The sequence below is a fragment of the Myripristis murdjan genome, chromosome 13, assembly GCF_902150065.1.
Source record: "Myripristis murdjan chromosome 13, fMyrMur1.1, whole genome shotgun sequence".
Taxonomy (NCBI): Eukaryota; Metazoa; Chordata; class Actinopteri; order Holocentriformes; family Holocentridae; genus Myripristis; species Myripristis murdjan.
In genome coordinates this window covers 21,396,585-21,410,213 of record NC_043992.1, presented here as the reverse complement: position 1 = coordinate 21,410,213, position 13,629 = coordinate 21,396,585, and the positions used below count along the sequence as shown (strand labels likewise).

The 13,629-nt window shown below is 39.3% G+C and overlaps 1 protein-coding gene across 1 annotated transcript in view; it reads left to right on the top strand.

Moving 5' to 3' along the window:
- Window positions 1-13,629, top strand: part of si (sucrase-isomaltase) — a 93,644-nt gene that overhangs the window by 3,323 nt on the left and 76,692 nt on the right. The window contains exons 4-8 of the mRNA XM_030066364.1: window positions 6,526-6,646; window positions 8,060-8,169; window positions 8,444-8,598; window positions 11,388-11,559; window positions 12,626-12,725. Coding sequence (XP_029922224.1) covers window positions 6,526-6,646; window positions 8,060-8,169; window positions 8,444-8,598; window positions 11,388-11,559; window positions 12,626-12,725 — 658 coding nt within the window. The remainder of the gene's footprint in view (window positions 1-6,525; window positions 6,647-8,059; window positions 8,170-8,443; window positions 8,599-11,387; window positions 11,560-12,625; window positions 12,726-13,629) is intronic.

Sequence of the window (13,629 nt, the reverse complement as noted above, 5' to 3'; positions counted from 1 at the left end):
GAAATTAAGCAGGGACTGAGGGTGTTGTTGTTGCCGTCGAAAAATTACACCAAAATGACCACCTTTCACCGAATGTGCCTACAGCAGCTTTAAATGACACAAAACCTAAAATAATATTTCAAACTAAGTGAAAAATAGGTAAAATATGTGAGTGCTGTTCTGACATGAAAGTAAACTGGATTAGCTACTCTATTCTAATGCTCTCTTTCAAAAAAGTTTCTTATTTAAGGAGATTCAAGATAAGCAGGTTACTATACAAGACTTACAAAAACATATCAAAATGGAGCTGAAATTTAAAGTGAAGTTGAAATATTTAAAAAAAAAAAATCAGAGAGCAAGATGAGGACACAGTTTTTTTTTTGTTTTTTTTTTCATGAGAGAACACACTCACACATGCACACACACACATTCATGCATGAAAAGTACATAGGTGTGAAAACACCCACATAGGTCAACACGCTAAACTCACACTTACAGGCCTACACATGCGTGAAAGCACATGTGGATGCATAAATACACGTGCACACACACACACTTTCCCTGACTCTTTGAGGATTGACTGTGTCCTCTTACATTTGTTTACCCTTGGCAAATGACACAAAAGAGACAGCGACTGTGAGGAAACAGGAATAATGGGCTTATTCTACATAGCGTGCACCCTGCAGTGTAAGGAGGACATCTGATTCAGCTCCACATCATCAGAATGACCACCCTGAACTCAGCATGAACTGCCTGATTCATCCGCAAAGTTTCCCTCAACTAGTCTATCACTTAAACACAGAATACATGGGCACCTAAACTTTTTCACCCTGTGTCCCCGCCTAAGGACATAGATTCCTGAAATCCAGCCTTACCTTGTGACCCAAGCTCATTAAAACATGCCATCATAACTTCTCATGTGGGACTTATTGCAAACAGGCAAATCTGAGCAATTTTGGTTCCTGACCCGTAGTTCAAAAAACCAGGCATGGCGGCCGATACAAATCGGGTGGCTCAGTGCAATTTGCTGTCCTGAAATACACTTGCATCTCTGCCTCCTCCAAAGTCCTCTCAGCACAAACACAAGAGTTCTGCACCATTTCTGTGGCTTTCATTGGCAAAGACACTCTCTCATAAACCCTCCAAAATCATGAAAACCCTTTATGTACTATTTATGTACTATTACTCTTGTTGATATAAGTTGTTCAACCAGCAGACATATTTCACTGATTCTTGGGAATTTGGATAAAACAGGTTTTAATTTTGAAAAAAAAAAAAAAAAAAGTGATTTAAATTACAAAATCTGAAGGTATATCATTATAGGCCAAGGTCTTGGCTGTTCAGCAATGTACCGGTGCAACCTCCTCATTTTGCATTTTTTTCATAAAATAGGCATTTTTCCAAACATATTGTAAGTATATTCATTTAAAACAAATATAACTGCCTCTGACGGTGGTGACACTAATCTGATGGTAGTGACAGTGGCCTCATTACAACATACAATTCCAAAATTTATACCACTCAAGTTAATGGCTTCTTGCTTAACAACTTTATTTAACTATTTGGTACAAAAAATAACAATCCTGAGCACTGTTATAAGCATTTTTCAGACTTCAGTCATCACCGTCAGACAGAAAACCTGACGGTGGTGACGTCTGACGGTGGTGAAAAAAACCTGCTCTTTCACATGATAAGCATGAGTTGTTCACATTAGCCATCTTGTTTCCCTCCTGTTGCTACCTGCATCAGACCTCTTCTTAAAAAGTTTACATTTATTCTATAATCTAATCTAATATTTTTTATACAAAAGAGATGGTGTTGACATGTTATGGTTGTGACAGTAGCAGTGTCCAAAAATATGAAGAGATTTAAGAGAAAATAGCAAACCTACAGGAGCCTGAGTGGTCTTGAAGCATGCAGTAGAGCTGAAGGTTTGAAAAGGGGTCCTCAGGAATGTAATTGACCTTGTAGTTGTAGAGTTTTTTTTTTTGTTTGTTTGTTTGTTTTTTGTTTGTTTGTTTTTAATATATATATCTGACGGTGGTGACGGATATGTGGGACACATTTTGAGCAACCACAAAATAATACTAAATATTGTTCAAAACTCATCGTTTGTAGTTTTTAATACATATGATGTACTCTTTCATGTGGTAAATATATTATTCAATGAAATTATTACTTTTTGTTGTTTTAATCAAGTTGAAATTATTATCTCCTATCCGAGGATAACTGGTTTTGTAGGGCATGGGCCAACATATAATCATTAAATTAATAAAAATTAAAAATAAACCTATAAAAGAACCTTACAAATGTGCAAAGGACCCCCTGATTATGCACTTGATTTATTCATTAAAATGTTGTAAATTTCCAACAGAAATGTCATTTTTCTTAGTGGGGCATGATTTATCCAAATTCCCAAGAATCAGGGATTTTTCTGTCCAGCAAAAAACTTTCATTTGTTTATGGCAATAATGCCAGTAAGACTGAAGGCTGATTCCAGTATTTTGCCATCCAGAACTTCTTGCAGAATGCATGGCTTACAGATGATTAAATTCCTATAGCCATCTGAAGGCAGTAGGTATGATGTTCAATCTGTAGCCCCTTATACCACTTTTACACCAAGCAAGAGGGTTTTCATCCAAAAAAACAAAAAAACAAACAACAACAAAAAAAAAAAAAACACATCAAACAAGTTACACTTAAATGAAATGTGATTAGAAATGTCTTCCTAAAATGTCTCCCTAAATGTACTGTTATATATCGTTCTGAATATGTGGGTTGCAAATAAGTGATGCCTTTTACACCTATGAGCCAAAACCAAGGATTTCCCAGGACTGCTGCAGTGTTCAGAACACAGGACTGAAATACCAGTTAACCTGTTTATATGGAGCTCAAGTCCCAGCTGGTAATGGGATTTTAGGTCATTCAGTTAGGGATGTTGTGTGAATTTTCAAACTGCTATGCAATTATGCATGTCTAATCCAAAGTGGGTCCTACATTAAATCTTGTGCAACTGGCACCAGGCTGTTGAAAAAAGTACACAAATTTCTTTGCTTTTGTACACACCAAACTAGTTACTCAGCAGACTATTCAGCACAGCTTCCGTGTTTATACAGTGCAAATCATCATCAGTGCTCACTGTTAGGGCTTTGTAGTGGGGTGTGCCTTAATGTTTTCAGGTTATTTTGTGTCTGCCTCTGGTGATGGTGTGAGTGGTCTTTGTGTGTGTGAAAGGATCTTTGTGTGAGCTCTCTAGGTGGTACCATCTGACTGGCTGGTGTCGGGGGATTGCCTGGAGAAGTACTCAGAGCTGATTGGTTCTTCCTCTAAACTTTCTCTTTTAAAAACAGTGATTTCATAACCTTGTGGTCCACACCAAACATTTGTTGTTATTTGAGCGATATTTAGACCAGTGCTTCTTTGTCCCACATTGATGTGTGTTACCAGTCAAATGATTTAGTGTGTTTTAACCATTTGTTGTAAGTATTGTAAATAGCATATATAAACTCATGTTGCACTGCTGAAGTTGTCGGGGTGAGCAGCTATTTTGGTTAATATAATTTATTATTATTATGCAAGCTACATTCTAAAGCATGTTTACAGCTGCAAACAAAAGTATTTAAAGTTTTTGCAGCAGCTAGTGTGTTGAGGCCTGGTTTGAGAGATGCATTGATTTGATTCTGGTAGTGAGGTTTTTTTTTTTTTTTTTTTTTTTTTTTTGATATCACAGTTGATTTGCTTTCCAATGCTCAAAAGGCAGAAATTTAATTCTTAATGTTAGAAACTTTGGGGGTAAGGGCAGTAGCTGCTAAACCAGGGCTAGCAGCTGGTGGTACAGTCAAGGGCCTGTGTCGGTCTGTGGGAGCAGAGGCTGATGGATTTGGAAGTGCAGGGTCCAAATGCCATGCAGGCCCTTGGCATAGATTAAGCTTGATTCAAGCTGGGGGCAGCTCTGAGGATCTGAAGCTTGCTCTTCATATGAAAGAGGTGGATTGGGTGGTGAAAGCCTGTGAGGTTGAGCTGATGCCCTTCCGAATAAGAGCCTCCAAATAAGAGCCTTAGAGTTTGAAAAGACCTCAGGGCAAAAGAGGGACAAGGGCAAAGAGAAAAGTGTGTTGTTTGGTAAGCGGTACAAAGCCACTAACCTACTTAAGCTGCACTCCTCAAGCCTTAGCCATGAATGTAAAACTCACTTCACATCCTCACCCAAAACCGCTGGTTCCTGGAATACAAATGCATGCGTCATCCTTTGTGCAACAAGTGCTCCAAAAGTAGCCCCTGCAAGATGGTGTTCTTATTTGCCAAAGAGAAAGGTCTATGGCTGCGATGATGATGTGGAAGACACTTTAGACAGTTCTCTCTGGAAAACTAAATAAATAGGTTACTTAGTCAGAATTATTCTAGGGATTTGCGAGTTTATGTAATCAAGTAAATGGCTTAAACTGATTACTGCTTACTCATAGTATTGGCAATGTAGCATTATTGTGGGCTTTTAAAATATAGGTAAATATGAGTAGGCCTAATGAAAGGCAAAATTTTCACTTAAGGAAAATCATTTAATGAAAGCACTCTACAAGCTGGGGGAAAAATTCCTTGCCACATTTTTATGTATGTGTGCATGCATGCATGTATTTATTTATTAATTTGCTTGTTTGTTTGTTCAGTTTCCTTGTTTTGAAACACTGAAACACTTAAACATCCAAAATATCACATCAGCATCATTATGCATTGAAAACACGATGACCAGGCTTTCACCCTCTCCAAAAATGTGAATTCATCCTACAAAAGGACACCACTGTGAAAATGCCCCAGTAGGTAATGGTGGGGAGTGCAGTGCTATTAAAGGGGATGAGAAGAGCTGATTTGATTGGTGATCACTGATGCCAGCCTCTACCCCGCCCACTGATAATGTATTCCTCCTAATCCGACCCCTGTGCCACTGGTGTGCCCCCACTGCGTCTTCACCTCTGGGACTTTGGGCAGTGAGCTTGAGCGATCACCTGCATCCGTTCCTTGATTCCTGAAAATAGAACACTAATTTAATCAAGGTGATATCTGAAAGAAAGAAACTTCACCACTTCTCTAAGACATAGGGCCCTATCTTGCGCCAGACTCCCGAAACCCGTTATTTGCGGATTTAGGATTTAGGAAGAGGCGTTCCCCCGTAAAAGTTGCTATCTTGTGCACCTCCCGCTATCCGCAAAATACCTGCGCTACCCGCTATATTATGCATAGGCGTGTTTTGGGCGTTACACCAATTACACCCATCAGTGTGCCCGGTGCCATTGCCTTTAAGGGCAGGCTGCGCTATCCTAAATCTGCAAACCGAAACCCGTGATGGAGAGAGGAAGGTAGATTTTCTCAGGGGTTCTACTGAGGCTAAAGCAAGGTGGCTTTATGTATATACATATTATATATTATATTATAGGCGAGTTAATTCGGGAGGTGGAGCCACATGTGTCCAAGTGGACATGTCACAAGGTTGTACTGATTGAGTAAAATCCCCGGGCCACACCACACACACACAAGAGGCAGAGGTGGAATTATGTGTAAACTAATTTATTGACAAGGTAGATTGGGCAAATAAAATATTAAAAATAAAAATATAGCACAGGTGCTGGCTTATGATAAAACAATAAAACGTGCTGGCGTAAGTGTCCAATTAAAACAGTCTTTCCTCTAAACAGTCTGTATGAGTAATATACTCAGTCCATTCCGGCGGCGTCCCGGTATCAGTCCGACCGTGTGCGCGGTGTGGCTCCATCGGGGTGTGCGTTGAAGCCGCCTGGACGCGCTCTTGTAACAGCCCAAACTTTAGGGATAAAGTTTGGGCTTTCCCTAAAGAGTGTGCGCAAGATAGCAATATTAGGAATAGCACATGAAACACGCCCACGGACACACCTCCAGGCGCAAATGACGGAGTCGGCATAAGGGATAGCGGGTAGCGTGGGCGCAAGATACCGTTTAGGGATAGCGGAAGTTCCTAAATCCGCAATTTGCGGGTAGCGGGTAGTGGCAGCGGGTAGCGGGTGGCACAAGATAGGGCCCATAGTTTACAGATATCAATTGAATACTATTATTTTGCTGAAGTGTTGAAGGAAATTGAGTGCTTTGTCTTTTGACAGATACTGCAGAAGTACATCCTACATGTGACATCATTCCACTGGGTCAAAGAGTGGATTGTTTCCCTGATGGTGCAGCTTCAAAGGTATATTTCCATGAAGAGTGACTTTTTTTTTTTTTTTTAACTTAAATAAACGGCACATAAAATTAATTTTGCTTCCTTTGATTTGAGACTGTGTTCATCAAGCTGGTGTTGATGACAGTGATGATGATTTTGTTACCCTTGTGAATGGTTTTAATAATGCTGCTTATGGTAATGACATTGATGATAATGATTGCAATGATATTGATTTTGATTATCTTTCATGAGGTCAGTGATGATCATGAATACTGTCTCCAGAAGCAGTGCTGATAGTAATGCAGATATGGATGATGTTGACGATGAGAACAAAAACCAGAACAATGTCCATCCTGCTTCTACAGCAAAAGTGTGAGCAGCGTGGATGTTGCTGGAGTCCGCTGGATGAGAGGAACGCTCCCTGGTGTTTCTTTTCAAAACAACATGGATACACAGTGGAGTCAGTAGAGCAACCTAGCCCAACCGGTACATCTCTCCCTCCTCTCTCTCTCTCTCTCTCTCTCTCTCTCTCTCTCTCTCTCTCTCTCTCTCTTTATGTTTTTCCACACATCACTCCTTTTTTTTCATTTATACCCTCACTCCACCTAAGGCACAGTTTTATTTGAAATATGGCGTATATGGCATATCAGAAAACATGATTGACTTTGTGTCATGCGGGTTTTTCTATTTTCTGCTTGATTACACTTCCTTATGCACACTTGGCCATTGTGCAAATCAAGAAGAACAATTCGACAGTTGTTTATGTAGTCTTTGGTAACACATTTTCAATCATATTCTTGAAATAATATAAAAACCCTATTTTTCAAATAGCAATTTTCTGGAGGCTTGTATTGTGTGGCAGAAGTGGTTAAATCGAAAAATGGAAAATGTTTAGGGGTTAGAGGAACATTATCAAAAACATTTACATCATTTTTCTTGGCCTACTTGAGATAGGCTTGATGTTACTCAACAAGCTTTTTCCGGCACATGAAAATGAAAGCACTCCTTCTTATATAAGTTTAATTTTATTCAAAAATTTAAAATGTATTCAGCCATGGTATCTCTCAAGGCTAGAATGTAAATTGCCTAAACTTACCTCAGAGGTAACAGAGGACTTAGGCTCTGTAAGCACTCTCAGCTCTGTGTTCTATTGCAGCCTTTGATCATAACAGCAGATGAATAACCTGGAAATCCAGCCTAGTTATGGAAAGTCACATTTTACCACACATCCCACATACCACATATGAGGAAGTTCAAGTGCAATGCTTAAATTGAGGAACAAAACCAGAACACCGCAGTGTTCAAGTGTTGCAGCTCAATATGTTGCCTTTCTATGAAATGCCATAGCTGCCTGGCTCATAAACAACAAACATCTCCAACGATATGTTATTGTTGCATTCTCAGAAAAAAGCCCATTCACCTTTGAAGTTAGGTGGACTCTTGGGTCCATTTGCTGCCAAGCCTGTGGTCAACATGGAGGAGAAATTTCACTGGCAAATAAAATGTGGCCCATGGAATATCAACACTTTGAATATAAGCAACATTTTCTACAAATTTGGATAGTTTAGGATATTTGAGAGCCTGAACAATTTCCTCTTGTCTAAAATCTAGACAGGCTTGAATTTTAGTCATTATAGCGTTTCCTGTTTGTTGTCAGTGGAACTGTTTTGAGAAATTACATTGAAGAAATATATTATACTGATTGCTTTCTTGTTTTTAGCTTTAAGAATTTATACAGGACAAATGATGTTTAAAGAGTGCAAAGACACTTTTTTTGGGAAATGCTATTGTAAAATGAGATTTTAATTGAGGTTTATTATTTTATTATGGTTTTATCTGAACTTTTTTCCCCCTTCTTTTTCTCTCCCTCTCTGTTGTTGCCATGTGTTTACGTGGCAGTGATGAATGCCCGCCTGAAGAGAATGCCATCTCCTTCTCTATTTGGTGCTGATATAGAGGAACTCTCATTTCACGCAGAGATGCAGTCACAGAATCGACTCCGATTTAAGGTACTCTCTCTCCCTCTCTCTCTCTCTCTCTCTCTCTCTCTCTCTCTCTCCCTCTCTCTCTGTCCCTCTCTTTTCTGCTATATCTCACTCTAACACAACCACTTCCTCAGAAGCATTTTTATCAAAGCATGTTCAACACAAAGTGCTTTACAGAAAAAAAGGGATAGAAATAGCAATATTAACAAGAGCGAACAAACACACCCAGCTGCAAGATATGAGGTCTTACACACATAATCAGACACACACTTCTTCAGTGTTTGTTTCTTTTCCTCAGATCACTGATGCCCACAAGCAGAGGTTCGAGGTCCCCCATGAGCACGTCAGCAGCATCAACAACATTCAAGCCTCCACCCCCATCAGCAACATATTGGAGATCACACACAAGCCCTTTGGCCTTATTGTGCGCAGGAAGGAGAACAATAAAGTCCTGTGAGTACCCACTGCGTGTTTGTGTGTGTCTTTGTACCTGTGTGTGTGTGTGTGTGTGTGTGTGTGTGTGTGTGTGTGTGTGTGTGTGTGTGTGTGTGTGTGTGTATGTGTGTGTTCTGGGGAGGTGGGAAGATAGCGGGGTTAGTCTGTCTTGTAAAATCCAAACTCAGAATCACTTTATTTGCCATTTGAGTTGGTGGAAGACACATTAAAGACACCGGACTAAAACATTTTGCGCGCATTTAATAAAATACCATTACATGCATTCAGGCATATAATATGTTTACCATGAATGCTAAGTGTGTAGGGTATACTGTGGCTGCAGTATAGAGGAAAATAGAGGATTAGACCAATTTATCATAAGATAACTATCCTGAATATTATGACACGCATTGAGTAGGTTCGCAGCATTGTTGGGTACGGTTGTAATCCCTGAAGCAAAACAGTCTTAGTGCATGCAAAACATATACAAACATTTTTGAATAATTAGCTGTTGAATGTTTAATGCAATATTCAGTCTGATGTCTTGCATTCCTCACACTGTTTTTATTCTATGCAAGTTTCTTAGAGCCACTTGGTGGAAGAGTGTATCTTAAGCTGTTCATATGTGACACTCCCTTGTGTCTGTGCATTTACATTTCTCCACCTTTCTTTCTAATGTTTGTTTATTGGGAAACAATAATTCACTTGATGCATGTAAATATGTGATCTGTGCGCCACAGAGTGATCTCATTGTTATGCATCACTCACATATAATGCCACCTTCCCCTGTTCCATGTCAGCTTCCCACAGCGGCGAGACGGCATAATTACGCCTGTGTCAATCTAGGTGGGCCCTGGGCGACATCACTGGAATGAATTACTCCTCCTAACCATGTGCCACACACACACCCACACTTCCCATTAAAAACCATTAGGCCATTAAACTATTATTAACATTAATGCTATATAGAATATGGCACTGTGCAACAAGTAGGGCTTGTAAGGGCAATAAAGCCCTTGTTGTTGTTGTTGTTATTACTACTAGGATGTAAAAAAACAGGGTTAAATTACATGGATGTGACACCATTTTTAGTAATAGCTGAATATATGGTTTGTTTTTAACTTGATGATGGATGTAGCAAAGTGCATGCTGAAAATGACATCCTTTGAAAAGGCAGTGCTGAACTAAAAAAAACAAACAAACAAACAAGCATTAAAACAATATCACATACAGCGAAAGTAATCAAATATGCTCTATATGTGGAGAAATAGAACCTACATCAAATCTTGCCTTAATGAAGGCCCTGTTTGCTGAAATGTGTTACTATCGTGGTGGTAACCCCTTTTTTTTTTTTTTTTTTTAAATGCTCTTATTCTTATTCTTAATCTTAATATTACCCCTTAAACATTATTTTGGTTGGTAAATTGAGTCTAATACACTGTCCAACAATGACCAAACACTCAATGGCATCTTAGGTGCACCAGAGAGAGAAAGCAGCCAATCAGACAGGCAGATGGGCAGATAATGAGGGTGGATACAATTTCCATTTATACACCAGAATGTATTTGTTGTATCTGCTAAAATTGTATAATTCCAGTCTTGCACCTATTGTTCAACACTAGACACAAGAGCAAACATACTATCTGACCTGATCCTGAGATGACTGAAACAATTCATACTCAGTCTGGAACACACTATTTGTTTACTCTCATTCACACTTCTCAGTCATGGCCACCCACTTCAAACTGGAGTGTCAGTATTACATCACACACTAACCTTCAGGCAGTTTTACATTAGTTAATAGTCATAAGTTCACCTCCTGGTTTGTGACAGTTGCCTTTCTCAGTAATTTATTTGACCTTCAACCAGAAGTGATGAGATTACTTTGAAAATGTAATCAGTTGGAGATTAGTATTCACAGACTTATTACATATAATCCTCTACTCTATAAACCTGCCTTTATGAGGCAACGTGTTACATAAAAACAATGTTATCTTGTGTGCATTTTCCAGACCATAGGTGAAACACAGAGCTGACTGGGGTAATTTTGCTTCTTATCACAAGCAATATCACGATTACTGTTTAACATTTTTATGGTGACAATGACAAAATTACAGATATATCAGCAGCAGGAACAACATTGGAAAAACTCCCTGCTGAAAAAAAAAAAAATAGAGACAGCAGCCCCCGATTAACTTAAAGATAAAACAATTAGATTCTAACTACTTCTATCAGGTAGAATGTGTGCTTCAGATAGATAGATGGATGTTGTATGATTGAAGAGTAATGTGTTAATGTGCGTGCGTATTTGTGCGTGTCTACAGTATGTATCTGTGTGAAGGTGTATGCGCTTGTTCTCACGCCTGGTCGACTACATGCAGTACATGTACCGTACTGTATATCTACCACTTTTTCCAGCCTTTACCTTTGTCTTTATATCTGAGTTGTGGAAATATTGTTTTGAAGGGCAGATGAATGCTACACAGAGGGCTTATTAGAGCTTGATGGGGTGGTCTGTCTTCTCCCCTGGGTTTTCTTCTCACTTCTCAACTCCACACTTGACTGTTTCTCTCCTATTCCCCTCTCTCTCTCTCTCCTTCTCTCTCTCTTCCCCCCTCTCTCTTGCCTTCTTTCTTACTGCTTCTCTGTCTCTTTCTAACATTTTCTCTCAAATGCCCCCTGTCTCTCTTCCACATTCCCTTGCTCTTACTCACATTAGTCTGCCATCCCGCTTCACAGTGGCACTCCTCTCTCATTTTTGTTTCTGCTCTCTCCTATGTTATTCTCTTTTTACCACACACATCTAGGTTTGACACCTCAGTGGGTCCACTGGTGTTTGCAGACCAGTATCTGCAGCTGTCTACTATGCTTCCAGCCTCATATATTTATGGGCTGGGAGAGCATGTCCATAGGAACTATCGCCATGACATGAACTGGAAAACCTGGCCCATCTTCACCAGAGATGCTTTCCCCAATGGGGTAAGGAGCATCATACACACACAGATACTCAAGGGTTGTAGATTTTTGGATGTTTCGTGGATCGATAAGTTAAAAACATTAACAATCAGTGGATTGGTTACTTAATTAAACATGTACAGTTTTTCTTATAAAAATATAAGGACAATTTCAATGAAATATAAGGCCCAACATTTGAGATATGAATTACCATTACGATATAGTAAAATAAGCAGTTTATTAATATGAAGACTCCATGCTCAGTTCTACTGTAACTGAGCATGTTATGCATCAGTGCTACAGTGGAGAAAATCTAGTATTACTGAAGAATAGGTGAAAAAATACAGCAAATAATCCAAATACTATAAATCAACCAGCCATCAAGAAGTGAATTGTCATTAACATTACTACCTAATATGTGATGGTGAAGAAACAATCGTCAATTAATTATTAATTAATATCCCCAGCACACTCACTCATATGCACAAAATATTTATAGAAATACAAACAAATGCACACACAAAGAGACCTAATCAGTCAGTGAGTTTCACATGATGCTTACATAGTTACCCTTGTACATGATATATTGTCATTTTTGCATGATTTTTTTCTCAAGAAAAAAAAAACTGGTACACGATATAAAAACTGATGTAAGATATAAAAAATGCCTTCCATCTCTCAGGAAGGACTTTCATCACAAGCACACAGAAATGCACAACGATAAATATATACAAGTGTCTCCATTTCCATGTACATTGATCCACACTGTGCAAAACTAGATGTCACGTAGAGCTGTGCTCATGTTTGTCAGTTGCTGTTAGTTCATGCAGACATGTTTGCGTGCTTAAAGGCTTACAGTTGACAGGTCTACTTAGGGCGACTGTGTGTGTGTGTGCACATGGCATGTTTACGCGTGCTCTCTTCATGTGTACTCTCCTTCCCAAAGGGCTTATAATTGAATGTCTTGTAAGCTGATTAGGTAGGAAAATCGCCCCCTCAGCTTCGATCTTTCCCCCCCTTACCACCTCCACCTCCCGCCCCTCTCCCTCCATCCTTTCCTCATCGCTCTCTCTCTCTGTCCTCCCTGCAGGGAACACATAACCTCTATGGACACTATCCCTTCTTCCTCTGTCTGGAAGACCAAAGTGGAAAGTCGTTTGGAGTCTTTCTCATGAACAGCAATGCTATGGGTAAAGAGGAACACACACCCACACACACACACACACACACACACACACACATACACAAACTGGAGTTCAGATGTGCACTCTGACACAAAGCAATGCACAGTCTTCAGGGAAGTACACTAATAAGCACCTATAGCCCTAGTTTTAATAAATATAGACACATACAACACACAGTGACACACATTGCTCATAGATGTACTCAAAGTTGACAAAGAGCACACACATTCATGCATACACATAATCACTGACAGCCACATCCAATAGAGACATGAATAAGTTGCGTAATAGTTAAAGGGTAGATGAACCATCTTTTATCTCTTGTCCAACAGCACAAACAAATATATTGTTGCACCAGTCAAAACATGTGCTGACATAAGAGAATACAGCATGTTTTGTTTTATTCCATAAAGGAGATGAATGAAGGAAATGGCAATGTGCTCTGATACATGTCTTACATCTTATGTAAGACTGACATCATGACATCATCAGTTATGACTGATGATGAATGCTTATGATATGTGTGTGTGTGTGTGTGTGTGTGTGTGTGTGTGTGTGTGTGTGTGTGTGTGTGTGTGTGTGTGTCTGTGGATGTCCGAGTGTGTCCATGAGTGTTAGTTTGTGTGTATATAACATATACACACAATTTTACATATGTATGCATGTGTATGTTCTGAGCGTGTACTGTATGTATGTTCTTGTATTTTATCCTCATCCTTGCAGAGATAGACAGATGATGAAAATCCAACAAAGTGAGGAGATTACACAGGGTAGACTGTTTATGGTTAATGGCACACTGGATTACACTGGATTGAGGGCCTTTAGACTCAATTTAGGTGGAATAAGCACAAACCTTGAAGGTTAAGTCTATGTGCTTCTCAGCATTGGCCTTACTCGCTGACAAATTATG